Here is a 20,744-nt window from a genome sequence, read left to right as displayed (position 1 = left end):
CACACACACACACGGAGCAATAACCCTGTGTGTCCTTCTGTTTATCCTCTCCCTGACTTTTCCCACATTCTGAAATGAACTTGCCTTTCTGGTTCTTCGCAGCATTTCCCTTTGGAATATGAACTTCTTGTTCTCAGGGACATCTGTCTGTCTTGTTTGTTGCTGTTATCACCAATACCTAGTAGGTGTTGAATCCGTTCATCTGTTGATAAGTAAATTGTTGTTGAATATTGAAAACCTGGATCGTAAGAACGACTGAATCAGGAAGGGGAAGTCGACTCAGAGGAGGGGTCCACACAGGACTCTGTCTGTCCTTGGCTCCCAGAGAAGAGGGAGCATGTCTCTGTCTTCTGCTCTTATCTGGGTGCTGCCTGTCCTCCCTGCCCCAGCTTAGGACAAAGGGAAGATAAGGTCAGTTCGGGGGGTATGCCAATTTCTCTGCAGCTGGGACAGTAAAGGCAGCAGCAGCTCTGGGGGTTTGAGCATCTCAAGGGTTTTACTTGGGTTTTCCTGGGGCACAGTCAGTTGGAGGGGCTCATTAGCTGTGGGTTCAAGGAAAAGTTTTCCTACCTCAGGCTTCATTCAGAGTGGACCCTCTCATGTATCTTGTCTTTATGGTGATTCGCAGCAAGACACCCACTCTAAACAGGAAGGACATCTGATACAGCATTCTCCTTTGCAGTGAGTTTTTCTGCCTGCCTTGGACTATGAGCTAATGGTTTTGGAATTTATATCACTTGGAACAGAGTAACAAAGCTATTATATATTTGAGCAACTTGATTAATGTCTGTCTTTCACTCCGGACTATATGTTCCACGAAAACGTTGACTTTAGTTTGCTCACTGCTCTGCCCCAGGACCCAGCACTGTGTCCAGCAAGTAATCTGCACTCAAGAAGTGCTTCTTGGGTGAATGCAGTGCAATGATCCCTGAGACGCAGGATAATGTGCCTGGCTTCCTATACCACTCAAAATATTTCCTTCCTTCCCACTGACACATCAGGCATCGTTCCAAGCGATAAAAAGTACAGGGCTTTTCTTTTCCCTGGGTGTTCACAACTGCCCAGGAGTTGAAGAAGATAATGACCTCTTTTAGATTTAAAGGTCTCTGGTATGCTAATGCCGAATGCCTTATAGAAGGAGGGGTGAAGTTTTGACAATGAATTATTTCTGAAATAGGCATTTATCACCTCTCCTATGAAATGATGCAAATAGAAACTTTAAAGGAAGATTAGCTGCGAAGAATGGCGAATACTATGTAGACCTTGACCTTGTTCTGCGCATTAGATGCTTTTCTGATGAAGCAGTAGGTAGTGAATATGTAATATGGCAAATTCCATTTTCTCATTGACTTCCATTATTATCTCAAGAAATGTTTTGCCTAGGGAAAAGAAAAAAAAAAAACAACTGGCCCCAACACAGAAAATCACATTTTAAAGAACATTCAGCTTTTGCTGCTGTGTCGCTTAAGTACATTTAATTCTCTCCTGCCAGAGGAATTAATCAAATGGACAATTGATCCGTACAACCTCTGCACATTCATTAAAAGCACAACCGCATCACAGTACGTCCGACTGATTATGCCTGTTTCTTTGGAATTTCCCACTGTCTGGATGGGACTTGAATATATAAGTAGGCACAATGGCTCAGCCATTGTCGCAGGACTTTGGCACGATTCTAAGTTGAAGAACTAAATGGAGATGCCTTCTTAGGCTGAACAAAAGCCATTCTCATAAGCTGTTTCTTAACCTTAGGATGATCTCCTCCCCCTGCTCCCCTTCCCTCACCTTTGCACACAAGCGCCCCTTCTGCTACTGTAAGCACTGTTTTATCAATTTTGCTTATCAATTTTGAGTACCTCTTAATGTCTCAGGGACTATTACAAGTTGGTGAGAGAGAACTGATGCCAGCGTCTTTGAGGGTGATCTGCTAGATAGGACGCAACTAGCAAAGTCATACACTTTCTTTTTAAGTTTTTTGTTTTATCAAAGTAGAGTTGATTAACAGCGTTACATTACTTTCAGGTATACAGCATAGTGATTCACTGTTTCTTACAGACGATACTCCACTTAAAGTTATTATAAAGTATCAGTTATATTCCTGTCCTGTGCATTACCTCCTTGTATCTTTGTTTATTTATACCTAGTAGTTTGTACCTCTTAATCCCCTTGCTTTGTCTTGTTCCTCTCTCCCACCCTCTCCTGCTAGTAACCACTGGTTTGTTCTCTGTGTCTCTTAGTCTGTTTCTGTTTTGCTATATTCATTCATTATATTTTTTAGATTCCACATATAAGTGAAAGCATACAGTATTTGTCTTTCTCTGTCTGACTTAACTTCACTAAGCATAATAGCCTCCATGTTCATCCATGTTGTTGCAAATGGCAAAATTTCAGTTTTTTAAAAGCTTTCGTACAATGAAAGAAGCCATCAACAAAACAAAAAGACAGCCTACTAAATGGGAAAAGATACTTGCAAATGATATGTCTGATAAGGGTTAATATCCAAAATATATAAAAAAGCTCTCAGAACTCTCTTATCAAAAAACAGACAGCCTGATTTTAAAATGGGCAACAGACCTGAATAGACATGTTTTCCAAAGAAGACATACAGATGGCCAACAAGCACATGAAAAAAATGCTCAACATCACTAAGCATCAGGGAAATCCAAATCAAAACCACAGTGAGAGACTACCTCACTCTTGTTAGAATGCCTGTCATCAAAAAGACAGCAGATAATAAATGTTGGCAGGGATGTGGAGAAAAGGGAACCCTAGTTCACTGTTGGTGGGAATGTAAGTGTGTAGCCACTGTGGAAGACGGTATGCAGGTTCCTCAAAACATTGAAAATAGAATTACCATATGATCTAGCAATTCAAATTTTTATCTGATATTTTTATGGAAAAACTTTGTAATCTGTAAGCAAAGGAAATAAAAGTTACCTGGGCATCAGTCTGTTTCCTTCTGATGTAGATTTTGAAAAAATGAAATTGCAATCATATGCTGTAGATAAAATATCATAGATTTTTAATGTAACATTGTAACATGTATTCTCTAAATATTCTTCTAAAACACTCTTATAGCTAGATTCCCTTCTACTTACAAGTATCCCAAAATTTATGTAATGTAACCATATTATGGGATATTTAAATTACATCTAAGCTTTTACTACCAAAAATAAGGCTGCCATGAACTCACTTCTATATAAATTTTTACTGTATTTCTCAATACTTCTGCAGAGAGATTCCAAGAAACAGGATTATTAGCTGATAGATACTTCCAAATTATTCTTGAAAAAGGTATTGTTCCCACTCTTCACTAGCAGTTTATGAGATGTTCACCTCACAATATCCTCGCCCGCATTAAGTATTATTGTTTACAATATTACTCATTTTATAAGTTAAATGGTATCTCATTTGGATCCTGATTAAGCTCAAAACACTTGAGCATTTCATGTGTTTACTGGCTATTACATTTCCTTCTCCCATGAATTATTTGTTACTGTCGCTACCCATTTTATTACTTTTATGCTTAGAAATTTCCCGCCCATTTTAAGAGCAGCTTAATAATATTCACTTATATTTTATTATAGTTTATTTAATTTTTCCTTTAAGCTTTTAAAATTCTTTGGTAAACTTTTTGACTATTGAGTAAAGTGAGTGTTTTCATCAAAACATTTTTGGTTACAAATGATAGAAGCCAAACTAACTTAGAAAGAAGACTTATTATCTCACATACCCGGGAAAGGAGTCCAGCTTGCTGCAGGGTAACCAGCTGTAGGGCCTAAGCAGGGAGACATCCAGGCTTTCTCTCTCCTCTTGGGGCTCTGCTTCCTTCTGAGTGTTGACTTCTTTCTTGCATGGGTTTTCTTTGGCTGGAAAAATGGCCCATGCCTGATCCAGGGGGAAGAGAGACCCTTTCTTTCCCAGCACCATAGTCAGATTCCTTGCAGGGACTCTGATTGATCTTGTTTGGATAATATGTGTGTCTCTGAGCCAGTCACTGCCACCAATGAAATGGGGTATTTTGCCCAGCCTGAGCCTGTGCCCACCCCTGGGAAGGTGGGAAATGCTTTGATTGGCAGCCCCGCGGAAATACACTATGTAAAGGAGAGATGGCCTTCCAAAGTATGAAGTCCTGGGCAAGGAAGACTCACAGAAACTATGTTATGGAATATAATTATATATTCTATATATACGTATGTGTGTGTGTGTATAAAATTCAGTTTTTGTGTGTCTAAGTGATCAGTAGACCCAACACATGATTTCTGGGTCCTTTCTCTCATTGGTTTGTGATGTTTGCTCAACCATATTCAAAATTTTGAGCCTATCAAACTACCTCAAAGTATCCATTCTTACTCTGTTTCATCAATACATCAGTCCTTCCATATGCAATACTTTTTAGGGATTGTAGCTTTGTTGTGAGTTGTAATATTTTTATATAAAGGTCTGCATCGTCTGTCTTCATTTTCCTTTCCTTTATTTTTGTTTTAGCTCTTCTGTTTCTTCTTTCAAATGAAGTTTAATCATTTTGTCTAGTTCCAAAATATAAATGATTAAAGTTTTGACTGGTGAGCCTTAAACCCTTCAAATTAATTTTGAGAGAATGGCCAGGCCATCTTTATAATATGTAGTTTGTTTCTCTTTATTCATATCTTTGATTGTGTTTCTCAGAAAAGTTTGTAAGTATCTTCCTATAGGTTTTGAGTGTATCTTATTGTCATCGCTAAGTAGTTTTTAATTCTTTGTTCCTATATAAGATTGTTTCTACATTGCGTATGTATTTTAAAACAAGTTTATTGGGCTTTATTTTATGTCAAAAATTTTACCCATTCCAAGTGCACGGTTCAATGATTGTTAGTAACTTCACCAAGTAGTGTAACTATAACCATAAATCAATTTTGCAACAATTTTATGACCTCAGTGAGATCCCTCATGCCCACCGCCAGCCCCAGGCAACCACTAATCTACTTTCTGTTCCTATAAATTTGCTTGTTCTGGACATTTCTTATGAATGGAACCATGTAGTCTCTTGTGTCTGGCTTGTTTTATTTTGTATGTTTTCATTTGTGATAGAACATGTGTCAGTAGTTTGTTACTTATTATTTCTGAGTAATTTTCCATTTTATAGATATGACACATTTTGTCTATCCAGTCACCTTCTGTTACTTTTCAGTTTGGGGCTATTATAAGCAATGGCACTGTGAACATTTGCTTGCGAGTCTTTGTGTAGACATATTTCTCTCGGGAGGATACCTAAGAGGGGAATTGCTGGGTGGTATGGCAGCTTTATGTTTAACTTTTTGATAAACTGCCAAACTATTTTCCAAAGTGGATGGATCATTTTACATCCCCACTGGCAATGTATGAAGGTTCCCGTTTCTCCACATCCCTGACATTTACTATTATCTGTCTTATTTCTTATTCTAGTGGATGTGAAGTAGCATCTCATTCGAGTTCTGATCTGCATCTAATAATGTTATTGAGCATGTTTGCATGTGTTCATTAATCATTTGTATATCTTCTTTGGCATCATTTCTGTTCACATCTTTTGTCTATTGTTTGATTGGCCTGTCCTCTTTTTGAGTTGTAAGACTGCCTTGTATATTCTAGATATATCATGTATGGGTTTGGTGTATTTTATCCCAGCCTGTTGTTTACCTTTTCATTTTCTTAATGGCATCTAAGTACAGAAGTTTTTAGTTTTGATGAGGTCCATTTTGTCAGTTTTTTCTTTTATGGGACATGCTTTTGGTATTGTAACTAAGAAATCTTTGCTTAATTTCATTGTATCTTTAACTTTCTTTTCACTTGCATGTAGGAGAATATTGATTTTTGTAAATCTCCTTTTCTGTCTATCTACTGCCCTGCATTAAAAATTCTAAGAATTTTGCTCTTTAAAAAAAAAGCATTGGGGGAAGGGGGAGGTAATTAGGTTTACTTACTTGTTTATTTTTGGAGGAGGTACTGGGAATTGAACCCAGGACCTTGTGTATGCTAAGCGTGTGCTCTGCCACTTGAGCTGTATCCTCCCTTCAAGAATCTTGCTCGAGTCCCTTTTTTCTAACCAACTTCTAGAATTTCTAATTATATTTGAACCATAATTAAACTATTTAAGTTTAGTTATTAGGTGTGTGCTATTTTTGGTAGAGAGATCATATGTCAGTCATTGCTCTCAGTTCTTCCTGTCACGTTTTGAGAAAGACATTTCCCAACTAGCGCAGGCAAACAGAGATGAAGGACCTCATTACCGAGCAGCACAAGGTATAGGTCTTAGAATCGGAGGTATTTATGCTGAGGACAATTTTCAAAATTTAAATATTAAAAAATTATGAAATGGACAGATTTGTTTTAGATTAAGGCTAAGGACGTTCCTCTTCTTTTAATGCTGCTTCTCATATTAAGCCAGGAACCTATCAAAAGACCCGGAATTCCTGGGAACTGCCGTCTAACCGCAGCGCCCCATTCTGTGTACATGCAAGTGCTCAGAAGATTCATTTGCACTTGTTCTTCCTGAATTTCACTGTATTGGGTCTACCCAATCATTTTTTATTATTAAAATTATTTAGAATTTTGGTCTGCCTTCTATCCAATTATTTATTAATTCAAGACATCAGGGGTCTGTGTCCCTCCAAGTAGATATTGTTGCGTCCATATTCGTTCTCAGTTACGATTATTGAACCGTGTGGTAGGTGGAATTCTAAGAATGATGTCCAGTGACCTTTTTCGGTGTATAATCTCCTCTTCTTTGAGTGTGGGTGGAAACTATAAATAGGATGACATCACTCTCATCAGTGTATTTTGCTTTATGGCAAGAAGGAAGATTTTCTGGTGACCCAATATCACATGAGCCCTTAAAAGTAGAGCTTTCTCCTGGCTGAGGGCAGAGGGGGAGGTCACAGAGGTTTGAATGACATGCCAGTGCTGGTTTCGTTGCCGGAGGGAGCCATGTACGAGGACGGTACAGTGGCTTCTAGGAGCTGAGAGGTCCCCAGCCAGCAGCACCCACTGAGGACCTCAGTCTGACAACTGGTAGAACTTAATTCGTCCCAAGAACTCAAATGAGCTTTTGGAATCAGATTCTTTCCCACAGTGTCTAGATAAGGGTCCAGCCTACTGATACCTTGATTTTGGCCCTCTGAGACCCTCAGAAGAGTCACCTAGACCTCTGACCTACAGAAATGAGAAATCCATGAGTGTTGTTTTAAGCCACTTAGTGTGTGGTAGCAATAAAAGATGAATACAAACCGACTATGATTTCACCAGCTCTGGGATTAGCCAGACCACTTTTCTGGAATAGCCAGTCTGTTCATAGCTGAAATCAAGATATAGCACCTCTGATAGTTTCTTTAATCTTCCAATTGAATAACTATATCAAAAAAAGGAAAGCTACATTTCATATATTTATTTATTTTTAAATAATACCTTGAAAGTGGATCAGCTCTCTCCCTTCCAAAGCACTTTCAGATCTCTCGTCTCATCTCGTCCTCACAAGAGCCTGGTGGGTCAGATAAGAGCAAAGCCTGTAGGCATTGTCTGCCCTAAGAAAGCACAATCGACTTCAGCTCGCTATTAGGAAGGCCTTTCAAACAAACAGAACTGACCCACAGTGGAAGGGGCTGGCTTCCAAAATAATAAGCCATGCCTTGCTGGGAGGAAAGGCTACACAATCAGATTTGAAGGGTTTGGTGGGGGACAGCCTGGCATGGTTAAAAAGCCAAGCCTCTGAGGTCTCCCAGCACTAAAGGTTCTCTGTTTTCCAGTAAACAGTCAAACTGAATCAGTCTATAACCGTGCTGGGGTTAGCTGGCTAAGGCAAGAGCTCCTCTTTCAGAATTCCTTGCCATTTTCACAATTGCAGTTGTTTTTGAAGCAGCAGATTTATCTAAATTTTTTTGTGCAAAGAAAATACAGTGTGGTGGCCCCGGTGATGCTTTTTTTTTTTTCTTTTTAAGGCACCAAGATTTAGTAACCTAGCCGGGTTTCACAAACACTCTATAGCAGAGGCAAGATTTGAACTCAGTGTGTCTTGACTCCTGAGTCCTTGCCGTAAACCATGATAGCGTGGTCTGCCCCCTCACTAAGAAGCAGGAGCAGAGTGGACTTAGGTGTTTAAAGAGGTGGACAATCTAACAAGACTGCAGATGGAATCTGTGGAGGGGAAAGTGTGTCTCGAAGGACTGGGCTGTCCTGCGGGCTCAGTGGCCCTGCATGACGGCAGCCCCCTCCACACAGAAGAGGAGGTACTCTTTCTTTCTTTGTGTTTTTCTCATGGCCCAACCAGAAGCCCCATTGTCCCTGCCTTAGTTATTAGAACTCCTTAGACAGTCCGGTTTCCCACCCTGAACCTCAGTCTATCCATCTGTAATTTAAGGGGATTTGATTAGATTAGTTGATGTCAGAAATTCCTTCCAACTCGAGTTCTATTATTACGGGCAAATACGTATATGTATATTGGCATCGCCCCTCAAGTGCTTCTTCTGGAGATAATCAGAAGCTCAGTAGATGCTCAAAAAGAGACTGACACCCAGTTCTGAGGGTTTCTTTCAGGAGATTCTTGAGATTTCTGTGAAAATTCTATTTCTGTGAAACCTTGTGCTTCTGGACTCCAGATTGCTTGAGCGCCCTGCCGCTGCAGAGAGAAGAGATCTGGGGTTGCCCTCTGGCTGGCAGAGGAGGTGGCCGTGGACAGAAGTGGGCGGGAGGGAGACTGGGGAGGAGAGTTGGCTGGAGGCCAGGGTTACACCAATCCAGGCAGCTGCCTTTCCTCCTGTGGGGTACAGGGCTGCAGCAGGCCCACTGAGCTCGGGAGAAGCCGGAGGCTGGGTGAGGGCGAAGGTCTTGGGGCCAATTTGGAGCCAGAACTCGGCCAAGGAAGGCAGGTGTGATTAAGGCTGCACAGGAAGCTCTGAAGTTCTAGCTTCCATGTCGGAGAAAAGCATTGCCAAGTGGTAGCAGTGACCCAGCAAGGTGAGATGGGACCTAGCTTTTACGTTAACCCCAATTCACCTCACCTTGTGACCCACCGAACACATCAACAACTCTTAACATGAGCCTAGTCCACAGGGAAAAGTGAGGCAGCTGCATGAACCCAGCCCACCGGGGGTTAAATGCAGCCAGCCTGTGCTCCCCCACACCCCGTTACACAGGGCACTGCATGAAGAATAATACTTCTGCATACTCCTCTATGCCTGGGGAAACTGCCTTCCTGGATTTCATTTTCAAAAGCTGAAGCGGATATGGGAATTTCAAACTTAAAGAAGAATTCAGGGACTCCAAGTCTTTTCAAAACAATTTTGTTATAGTGGAGAGCCTGTCACCAGCTGGCATGAAAGGTTTGTTAACTCAGGGTTTCTGGTCAACTCTCATCAAGATTCAGAACCAAGGAGAATTCATTTCAGAGGCCCCCTCAGACAGCTACTCCCCATCCAGCTCGCAAGTTAAGAGCCTCTGTATTGATTTTCTAGGTATTAAAAAGTTAGGCCAATGGCATATTTTTAAAAGTTTTATTGACGTGTAATTTACATGTCTTAAAGTTCACCCATTACAAACGTACAAATCAATGATTTTAGTAAATTCATGGAGTTGTGCAGCCATTACCATGTTCTAGTTTTTGAACATTGCCATCCCCCGTTTGCAGTCAGTCCCCACTCTCAACTCCTTTCCTAGGCAGCCGCTGATCTGCTGTCTTTCTCTGTGTTTTCTGGACATTTCATAAATGAAACAACATGGGGTCTTTTGTGTCTGACTCCTTTCACTTAGCATAATGTTCTTAAGGTTCATCCATGTTGCAGCGTGTCAGCACTTTATTCCATTACATTGCTCAGTGGTATTCCATTGAATGGATATATCACATCTTGTTTATCCATTCACTGTTGGTGAACATGTAGCTTGTTCCCAGTTTCTTAGTGTTGTGAATATTGCTGCTTTGAACATTCCTGCAGAAGTCTTTGTGTGAACATATGTTCGTATTTCCTTTGGGTAACTTCCTAAAAGGGGAATTGTTGAATCACATGGTAAGGTTTACTTTTTAAGAAACTGTCAAACTGTCTTCCATAGTAGCTGTGCCATTTAACATTCCCACCAGCAATGTATGAGATTTCCAATTTTTTCACATCTTCGCCAACACTTGTTATTGTCTCCCTTTTTTATTATAGCCATCTTAGTGGGTGTGTTGTGGCATCTGATTGTGGACTTAATTTGCATTTCCCTAATGACCAATGATTTTGAGCATCTTTTCGTGGACTTATTACCCAAAGGCACATTTCAAACTAAATAGAAATATAAGGCCTTTTTTTTTGAAAATAGAAAAGGAATATAAGGCCTTTTAAAAAAAAATATCAGAAACAAGCTGAAAGCTGAGTTTATTTTATTGTCATTAGTAAAAATAGTCATAGGGGGATTAAACAGATTGAGTGATTGATCCATTCATTCATGAATTTGTTTCATGAATAATTATTAAGAGACTTTGTGTGTGTCTGGAGCTGTGCTAGTTTCTGGAGATGAAACAATGAGTAAGACATAGTCCCCCCTTCGTGTATCTTACGAATATACATGTGGAAGATGTGTGGGCCATCCTGTTAGAGGTTACAGTGGAATACAGTGGACTGGGAGCTCAGCTCAGGGACCTCTGCTCATTCACCGCAGTGTTGAAGGGCCCGGGAATACTTACGGGTGAAGTCCTGTCAAAACTCAGCGCCAAGGGGTTAGTAGCCAGCAGCCAACAAAGACCAAAGAGGAACATGATCCAGGTGGACTGGGTGGGGGATGGAGAGAGAAACAGGCACGGTGTGCTGTGTCTGGGCATCGCAGTCCGTGCAGGCAGCTGTAATGAAATACCAAAGACTGGGTGGCTTGTAAACAACAGAAGTTTGTTTCTCACGGTTCTGGAGGCTGGGAAGTCCACGGTCAAGAGCCAGCATGGTCGTGCTCTGTGAGGCCCTTCTGGCTCAGAGCCGGTGCCTCCTCTCTGCGTTTCCACCTGGTAGAAGGGGCGAGGGGCCGCTCCAAAGCCCCTGTGATAATAGGGCCCTAGGCCCGTTCATGAGGGCTCCACCTCCATGACCCCATCTCCTCCTGAAGACCCTACCTCCTCATGCCACAGTCTTTGGAGGCTGGGATTTCAGCATATGAATTTAGGGGGGGACACAAACGTTCAGACCTGGGCAAGTGAAATTGCTCTGCATGGATGGACTTACGAGCGCTGAGGCTGGGGGAGGGTAATGACGAGAAATGATCCAGAAGAGTAAGATCAGGAAGGTCCGAGGGAAGATCCTCTGGTACCCTTCAGGGAGGGAGCATCACGATCGGCCTTTAGAAAGTCCCCCCCACAGCACCATGGGGAACTGAGTGGGGGGCTCTGGGCTTCTCTTTACAGAAAACATGTCAAGCCTCTTATGACCTTGAACCTCAGCTCCATCTCACTAGGACCCAGCAGGGCCTGAGCTACTTGTGGAGCCACCTGTGGCACTGAGAATGACCTCACCCTCCTGTTTTGGCAGGTGCTACATCACCCTCACCCAGTCTCTGCACCTGACCATGAGTGGGGCTCCAGCGGGACCTGCAGGCACTGGCAAGACGGAGACCACCAAGGACCTGGGCCGAGCACTGGGCATCATGGTCTATGTGTTTAACTGCTCGGAGCAGATGGACTACAAGGTACAGGCCCAGCTTTGGGGGACTAGGGACTGGGCAGCAGCCCAAACCACTGACCGGGTTTATCCACGCCCCCGGTCTGGCTCAGAGGCCCAGCCAAGGAGGTCTCTGCTGCTTCACAGGAGTCCTGAGGACCCTTGACCCCTACAGTTTCTTTACCTCCCTGTAAAGCTTAGCACTGGGGAGTCTGATTCCACTGAGGAGCTTTGTGACCACAGATGGATTACTTCACCTTTGGGGTCTTCCTTTTGTCATCTGTAAAATGAAGAAGCTGAACATATACCCAAAGGCCTAAATTCATTATTTGACTCAGAACCACAGAAAGGCTCATAAGTGGCTGATATAAAACCTTCACATAAATGTCACAGATGTATTTTCCTTGAAAGTGGGCATTTCCCCAGAATTTCTGAGAGGTTAAAATATTCTCCTAGGGCAGGTTTGACGTCTGAAGACAGACTAGATTAACCTCTACTCTTAGCCAGAGATGCACAGAAGACAAGTACAAGGTGAATGCTCTTCATTCAGGCATTTTTATCATATCATCATTTGTGTATTTGTTAGTGTGTCCCAGGCTCTGTGTTGCAGAGCAGGCAAGAGGACAAGAGGCCCATTTGGCCACTTCTTAGCAGCATTCTGCTCACAACCAGACATTCTATAGGTACTTTTTTTAAGAGAGCATGATAACGGGTTGTTTCACAGTCTCATTGCTTTTATTTTGATTTATTGTATGTATTTTTATAAAATATCTCAAGTCCCTTTTGAAAATAAGACGGCATATAAATAAATTTAAAGTGAAAGATAAAACAATTGCATTAAATAGGTTAAATATTTATAGGTATAAATCATGTGATATACTGATTGCAAAATAAATTCAATTTAAAAATAGTTACAGAGACTGCAAGACAGCACTTGCAGATACCACACACAGACCTCGTTAAATGAGATTCATGCTCTGTAACTTTAATATTTCTCTTGTATGTGAAATTCTGCTGTGCAGAGTTGCAGAATCCTATAGCACCATGTTTTCTCATGGAAAGCAAACTAAATGAGAATTCAGACCCAAAATAGCTGTCCTCCCATAGTCTACACACTAAACTTTAATATGGTTGCTCTTACTGATGAATACATAATGTTTCTCTTTAACTCAGGCTGGAAGAAGAAAGATTCGCCCCCACCTTTAAAGAAACAAACTGAGCCTTAAGGCTTGTTTTCATTTTCTAGGTTCATCTGGAGTTAAGCAATGGCAGCATTGCTGAAATAACTGTGCTCTCCCAAGAGGAGCATTCTGGAGGGCACACTCATTTATATGTGGAAGATACATACCTGGGGTATTGATTGAAGAAAATCAGCCAGATTTCTTCAATGTCGTGCCTGACATAGGAAACAGGAGGAGATGAGTTGGCCCCATGGCCAGGGGTCATTAAGGTCACTTTACCCAATCCTTTAAAAAACTTATTACTAAACCCTGACCCCACCAAATCCTCTAAGAGTACAGGATGAGAGGAGGAGTCTATCCTTAATTTGAACTGTGGGAAGCTTCGCTCACGTGAACCTAGCGTAGACACAGATCAGAGCAAGAACAATAGGTATGGCCATAGTGAGACAAAACAAAGGAGAGGGGATTCCTTCCTAGAGAGCAGCAGCCTTTGTAGGAGCCCCACTAGGCAGTTTGCAGACCTCCTCTTCCCTTTGTTGTGCAGCTATTCAGAATTATTTTTGTCTCAAAGTACACTCCAGCAATCAAGCTAATTTATTGGATATCACCATTGCTCAGCATGTGTTGGGCATCATGGGAGGATATCAAAGATAGATGGATAGATAATAGATGGATGGATGATAGACAGATGGCGGATGGATGGATGGATGCATGGATAGATGGATGATAGATAGACTGGGTGAGCATGACCCAGTGCATCTGGAGAGAGAAGAACGATACATGAAATAACTGGGGAGACACCAGACAGCATTACCCTGAGTGCTAATGTGCGTTCTACAAACTCTAATCCCTGGAATAGTCCAGAGTAGGGAGAGAGGCTCCGAGTGTGCTGGTCAGAAAAGACATCGTGGAGGTGAGACCTGAGGTTGTTTAAGGTTTGGGTGAATGCCAAACAGGGCATGTGACAGTTTAACCCATTAACACGTCAGCTTTAAGCACAGGACTGAGTTCTACATGCAGTGTCCTTCCCCAGCTTCTTCTCAGACTTCTGCCTGAGCTCTCTTCACAGGGCTTGGCTGGGATGAGGAGAGGAAAGGAGTGAGGGCCAGAACGAGCCTTCACCAGGCGTCACTTGCAGCAACACGGTCAGTTTCAGCCTCTCTAGAGAACAAGCTAGACATAACATGGAGCCATGGTGGAGTCCGCGCAAGTGGACAGGGGAACAGGAGATGGGAGATGGGGGTGAGCAACGGGAGGGACTCACTGAGCAGCTCTGACCTTGAGGTGCTGGGCTGCCGAGAGACCCCACGGGCTGTAGGACAGAAGCAGGAGCGTGATGAAAACGAACGGTCTTTAGGGAAGACTCCTTGGGAGAGAGGAAGAGACTGAAAAGAAGGAACATTTTTGGTGAGAACACTGCAGTCATTCAAACCAGAGCATGAGAAGCCAGATGATGGGGTAGCAGAAATGGATAAGAAAGAACAAAAGGCTTTAAAAAATTAATTGATACTTAGTGAACATGGGGAAGGGGGTGGGGGTGAAACAGGGAGGAGTTAAAGAGGCGAGTCTGGGCCGTCGTCAGGACCCTCACAATCCTCTCTGCCTCTACAAGAAGGCGCCAGGTAACAGGGTGGGCATGAGAGCAGTGCAGAGATTTGGAGAAAGGGGCAAATCACCGCTTTACTCTCAGTGCTGGCTGTAAAACCCATAAAACTAGCCACTTTCTCTGGAAATGGTTGCAATTTTAGTGCTATGGCATCCTTTATATGCTAGCAGCAACACTTTCCCCCTCCACCTCAATTTGGAGAGGCTGTTGCTGAAGCATCAAATGATTTTGCACCTGTAAGTACGTGGAGTTCTTTGTGACCTCCCTGCGGCATCCACACTGTAGAACGCCCACTCCTTCTTGAGAAACCCTCCCCTCCGGGCTTCTGAAACCTCATGCGTCCACAGCTCTCCCCTCTGACCCTGCCTCCTTGCTCTCATTTTCTGGTGCCCTTGCACTTTTTCCTTGTGTACCAATGACCCCTGCATCTATTTTCCAGCTTCACCCAAGTCCCAGTCATCTCTCTAGCTGGGCGACAGAGGCCTCCGTTTGGATGCCCTTCTCTGATGCTTGGTTGACACTCCTCTGACCTTCTGTCTTCCTCCCGGCCAGATTCCTCTTCCCATCAGTACTGATAACCTCATTTTTCCCCGTGGGCCACAGTGGGCATCTTCAGACATCTTAATTGTCTCAGGTCCTTCCTTCTGTCATTCCAGTCAGGCAGCAACACTCATTCTTCCCTCAGCATCGTCTCACTTCCAGGCTCCGACGTTGCTCGTGTAGCCCTCATCCCAGCCCAGAGACTCACCATCTCCTGGCAGGGCAGCGCCACAGCCCAGCTCACGGTACCACTGTCCTCTGATGGGAGGGGTCAGAACTGGGGCCGCGTGGAGTCCTGGCTGATGCTCAGCCCTTGGGTGTACAGTGTGGGGTGACAGTTATCCCCCGTGGAAACTACTTTCTTCTCTTTTGTGTGTTGGATTTCCGTTTGTTGAAGGGGATCCACAGCTTTAAAAAGCTTTCGAAACACTGTTACCATGGAAAAGCATGGATTCTGATTCTCAAAACTTCAACAAACAACAAAGGTTGTAACCTTTGACAGGCTGCCATATATATATAATATATATGTATTTTTATATATATATATATAAAATGTGTGTGATATGTACATGTAATGTGTGTGTCTGTGACATTTGACAGATTGCCATGTATATATGTCAAACATCACATACACTGAGCAGAAGTCAGGAATATGTTATACACACATACATATGAAATATGAAATATGTAGTTTATCATATATATGTGTGTATGACATAATAATATAATAATAGTAGTTACTCATGCATGTGTTAGTAGTAACATCCACCTGTAGGATGTGTTCGAGCACACAGACACAACACCTGGACCTTACGTCACCTCCTCAGAGAGACTGCCTGTGGCCTCGCAATCTGAAATAGCCACATTCCATTGTAGCTCAATAAAACAGCCACGCCACCCTCAAGTCAAGACTCCAGTGGGACGCCTCACTAGCTGACAGCTTCTTATTTTTGTGCTTGTCGTCTGTTTCCCTTGTGAGAATGCAAGCCCCGTGAGAACAGAGTCGCCTCTCCCTTTGTCAGGACTGATTGCCCATGACCTGGGAGGATCCCTGGTGCATAGTACACACTCACTAAGTATGTGCTGTCTGAATAGAGAAATCAACTAATTTAAGAGGCTTAATAAAAGGTGGGGTTTATTCTTCCCTCCCTTTTCAAAGTCTGCTCTGCATCCAACCTTGTTTATGCGATGTTAGACTGGTTCTCCTAAAATACTGATTTAACAACACTTTTCCCTGCTGCAAACCTCCAAAGATCTCTTACAATAATTCAAGGCTTTTCAGAATCATGATCCCCTTTCTTAATTCAACTTTCAAGCCAAAATGATGTCCTTATTTTTCTCCGTACATATTATGATTTTGCTCTTGCTTTGTCCATAATCCTTCCTCCTCCAGGAAAGCCTTTACCCTTCCGTTATGCCTACATGGGTACTTTATCCTATTAAAACCATCATCCAAATGCATGCTCTGAAGGTAACATGTAGTTCTGTGGGATACCAATACCCCAGGTCTTCTGACTTCTTTTCTTGTGTTCCTTCTACTACACTAATGTTTGCCAGAGTGCATTCTTTTTTTTTTATTGAAGTGTAGTTATTTTACAATGTTGTGTTAGTTCCAAGTGTATAGCAGAGTGATTCAGTTATACATGTATATGTGTGTTCTTTTTCATTACAGGCTACCACAAGATGTTGAATATAGTTCCCTGTGCATTCTGAGAAAACCAGGGGTCAAATGAGGGAAAAAAAATCCTAGCCATATAACAAAGTTGAACTAATTTAATTTTACCAAACTTCTCAGGGCCCTTAAAATGCTAATATATATTATAAAATGACAAAAGTGAGTTATAGAACGCAGTGTTTTCCAAACTTGATTGACCAAAGAGTCTTGTCTTCAAGGAGCGCCTCCCAGCTTTGGCGTGCCGTGCAAGTGCTGTTGTAAAACCATCTGCAGTTCACCTCTTTGGCAAAACTGATCGCCCTGGCGCGCTGTGACCCACCCCTCTCTGAACGCCATAACACTTGTAGTCTGTGTTATCCATCGGAACAACTGCTCATTAGCGATTTACCTGTTTTATTTGTGTACCGTATCTCCACAACCTAACTAGAAGGTCTTAGAGGGACTGACCCCCTCTGGGTCTAGCACATGAGCTATGTGTGGAGCCTTGGGCCAAAAATGCCCACTGAGTAAACAAATGGACTTTGGACTCTTTACATGTTCCCAGCACTTGAATTTTGATTCCTTGCCTGTGGCCTTGAGTGTCTCCCAGTTACCTCACCCCTTTATATGGTTCCATGGTTTACTAGTCCAAGTTGAACGCCCAGAGTGGTTTTTATTTTTAGGACAGATACACCATCTGCCCTCTGAAATTCTTTCCTTGCTCTTGTTACAAAGACTTATGTGTAGTTTATTTCCTGTAGAGGTCATCCCTTCCCACTCCCACCTCCAGCTGCCTGTCACTCTGGAAAGCCTGAGTATCCGGCATGGACTTAAAGATACAGACATAAACTTTTCCTTCAGCACATGCCAAAGGCTGAGCAGAAGGCTTTTTTTTTTTTTTTGTCTGTATGGTGCAAGAAATATAATATTTTATTCATTTCCTGGGATTTTGAAAGCTACAGAATCAACAGTAATGCAAGCCTGATGACATTTTAAAGGGATTTTGGTCCAAGTGTCTTGAAAAGGTTCTGTTTGATCCCATGACTTACAGTGGCACCCAAAACCATCAAAATTCTAATTGTTCTTGAAATTTTAATACGAGTTTCTAACCAGTGGTCTTTAGGGAACTGGAAGTATCTATAATAAAGGGAACGGAAAATTACTTAGATGTGTAATGGTAAGCCAGTGCAGATAGTAATATAATCTTCGTACATTTTGTTACAGTCTTGCGGCAACATCTACAAGGGACTCGCTCAGACCGGTGCCTGGGGCTGCTTCGATGAGTTTAATCGAATCTCCGTGGAGGTCTTGTCGGTGGTGGCGGTGCAGGTATGGGGGGTCTCCGTGCCAAGCACTGGGGACCTCTGCATCCTCTTGTTTTTAAGCTCTCCTCATCCACTGGCTGGTATCCTCCCCTATCCCCCCCACCCCACCCCAGCTGCATTTCATGGCCGTTCCTCCACCCTCTAAACTCAGGCCGGGGGGCAGGATGTGGGTATCATGCAGGTCCCCACCAAGGGGGATCCAATTACTGGCCATGAGAATCCATTTCCTCTGTAAAACAGAAAGAAAGAACAGGCACCCCGCCTGCTTCATCAGGGTGAGGAGAGGATCAAACAAGACGTTGGCGCCCGGCTGCCTGGAAAGGGCATACCACCATGGACTTTGGGACTGCCAGGCCAGGGCTTAAAATTCTGCTTCTCCATTTCCTCACTGAGAGTCTTGGCCAGTGGCCCCAGCAATCTCAGCCTAATTCACTGAATTATGTACAAAGAGAGGATGACAATGTGAGTGTTGAATGAAGAAAGTCATTTGGGGGGCTGGATTTTCTCGAAGCATGCCACTGTCTTTCAGTTCATCCAGAAAGCACTTACTGAACACCCACAGCGTAGTAAGTGCTGTGCTCAAGGCCAGGGTGAAGGGCCCGCTGCTGAAAGGGCACCATTCCTTACTTCATAAGCCTTGAGTTCTTGAGACACTCTCCAGCGTTCTGGAAGGCATTTGATTTCTGACTCACAGTATGGGACAAGACTGCCAGACACGTGATCTTGAGCCGAGGCCTTAAAAAGATGGAGAGGATTTGGATTTGGGTAGAGGTCCCATAGACAGTGGGAGCAGGAGGTGGGTGGCAGAGAAAAGTGAGTGAACGTTGGTGAAAGGCTGTTCTGTACCAGGTGCTTCTCACGCATCTTCTCCTGCATCTTCTGTCGTCTGCTGTGTCTCCTGTATCCCCCCGCAGCCCTAGGAGCCACTGTTAGCACGTGTAGATGTGTATACATATCCAGAGAGAGACAGAGGGAGAAACTGCAGAGCAGAGAAGAAAAGTAACTTGCTCGAGTGCACACAGTTGGCAAGTGAGGACCCTAGGATTTGACCCCAGCTCCCCACGCACGCTGTTGGTGCAGGTCTGGGCACCGATCCGAGATACAAGGGGTGAAATGCTAGAGAAGAGAATAAGGCCAGGGAGGCAGGTTTGAACCAAATACAGACAGACCTAAATGCCGTGGTGTTGTGCCTTCTTCAGTGGGCAACGGGGAACCCCTGGAGACCTCTGAAAGGGAAATTACCCCTCTCCTTGGACACAGTTTTAAGGAGGGACCAGGCAGGGGGAGGATCAGCGGGTCCTGATTGGAGCTTGAAGGCCTAAACAGAACCCTGCGGGCCCCAGGGGTGTGTGGGTTCTGATTGAACTCACATACCGTTCAATCAGAGATGATTCCATTTTCTGTTACTGTTTGCTTTTATTTCCGAAGCAGTATGTTCATAGTACGGAAAAGGAAAACTAGAGCTGTGAGGGCCTCTTTGGTCCCTGTAGGCCTCTGTTTAATTCTTTCAGGTCCAGACAAAGAAACAAAAGTTTAGCTTAACTGACGTTTTTCTCGGGCAAGCGTGCAGGGTTGAGGGAAGGCACAGCGGAAGCGGGGAGTGGGTGGGGAGCTGGCTGGGGCCTCATCCTCATCCTCCTCCTCCAGCCAGCCTGCCTTCCCTGGCAGGAGCTGGCCTCCAGCCACGTGACCCCCACCTGCCGTCTCCCCTCTTGTCCAGGCTTGCTGTCCCTGTCACAGGTAGGCTGGACCTGGAGCTGTGGGCAAGGGCTGACACCACCACAAGGCTGAACAGTGGTGGAACTTGCACCATCAGCTAATGCCATGGCCCACCCTGGTTTCATTTGCCACTGGGAGCCACAGGCGGTCCGGGGGCCGCGTAGGGTCCCTTCGTTTTCCCGTCCCCAAAGTCAGGCTTTCCATCTCTTGCATTTGGCTGCCAGCTGGTGTTCCAACTCACTGACGCTTGTCTGGACTGTTTCTTGGTGAAGTTCCTGAAAGTTGCAAAAACGTAGGGCTCTTCTCTCGTTCCCAGAGGCCATGTATGGGTTTCCCCCTTCCTTAGGTTTGTTCAGTGCAGCAGGAGCTAGTAAAGGAAGTAAGTCAAATAGCTGGCCTGCGTACTCTCTTGGCTGAAAACCCTTGACTGTCTTGGTTCCCAAAAGCTGCCTGTGCTGTCACGTTGACAGCTTGAAACTGGCTGTGGCAGGAGTATTCCCATCACAGAAACAAACAAATCCTGTAATCGGGGCATTTTGTTTTCCTGGAGAGCTGGTTGTTACACGTTTACCGGCACACCTCTGCCTTGTGAGAATATGGTGCCGGTGTTGCCAAATCTCTTAAAATTTAAGGAGAAGCTGAAAGTCCAGATTTTTATTAAAAATTTAGAGATTTCTAAAAGTTGACAATTTATCCAGTTAAAAAACAAAACAAAACAAAACAAAAAAACAAAAAACCTGAGTTGAACAGATAAAACACAGCTGCCTGCATTCACCTCTGAGCAGTCACTGCACCGCTTGGAACCAGGAATGATGCCCCTGTGAGGACGGTTTGAATTTTGTGATGTAAGATGTGGCGTAAAACAAAGAAGACAAGCCTTTCTGGAAGTACTGATTCTAGGCCTGGAAGGGTTCTGAAAATCAGGAGAGAAGCATCAGCTTCTTGGTGTGGTGTCCGTTGGGATCAGTAACCCATAGTTTTACCGTGTGCCTGGAGTTTTTCTTTTACTTCTTCCAGTGCAGCTATCTAAGCAGCCAGCGTCTTCCTCCATCTTTTCATTCCCTTGCTCACTGTCCTCTGATATTTCTACCCACC

The 20,744-nt window shown here is 43.6% G+C and overlaps 1 protein-coding gene across 3 annotated transcripts in view; it reads left to right on the top strand.

The window, feature by feature from the left end:
- DNAH9 (dynein axonemal heavy chain 9) overlaps positions 1–20,744 on the top strand; it is a 276,427-nt gene that overhangs the window by 85,880 nt on the left and 169,803 nt on the right. For 2 of the 3 annotated variants that reach the window (XR_012499359.1, XM_074342145.1), the window contains exons 27-28: positions 11,496–11,652; positions 17,830–17,934. Coding sequence is in view for 2 of the 3 variants with exons in the window: in XM_074342145.1 (XP_074198246.1) it covers positions 11,496–11,652; positions 17,830–17,934 (262 nt within the window). In the remaining variant the exon portion in view is untranslated. Of the gene's footprint in view, positions 1–11,495; positions 11,653–17,829; positions 17,935–18,170; positions 18,393–20,744 lie in introns of those variants that run through there. The other variant, XM_074342146.1, reaches the window with a different exon arrangement.

This window comes from Camelus bactrianus, chromosome 16, assembly GCF_048773025.1.
Source record: "Camelus bactrianus isolate YW-2024 breed Bactrian camel chromosome 16, ASM4877302v1, whole genome shotgun sequence".
Lineage (NCBI taxonomy): Eukaryota > Metazoa > Chordata > Mammalia > Artiodactyla > Camelidae > Camelus > Camelus bactrianus.
Note: the sequence above shows the minus strand (reverse complement) of the source record. Positions and strands in the feature narration are given on the sequence as shown.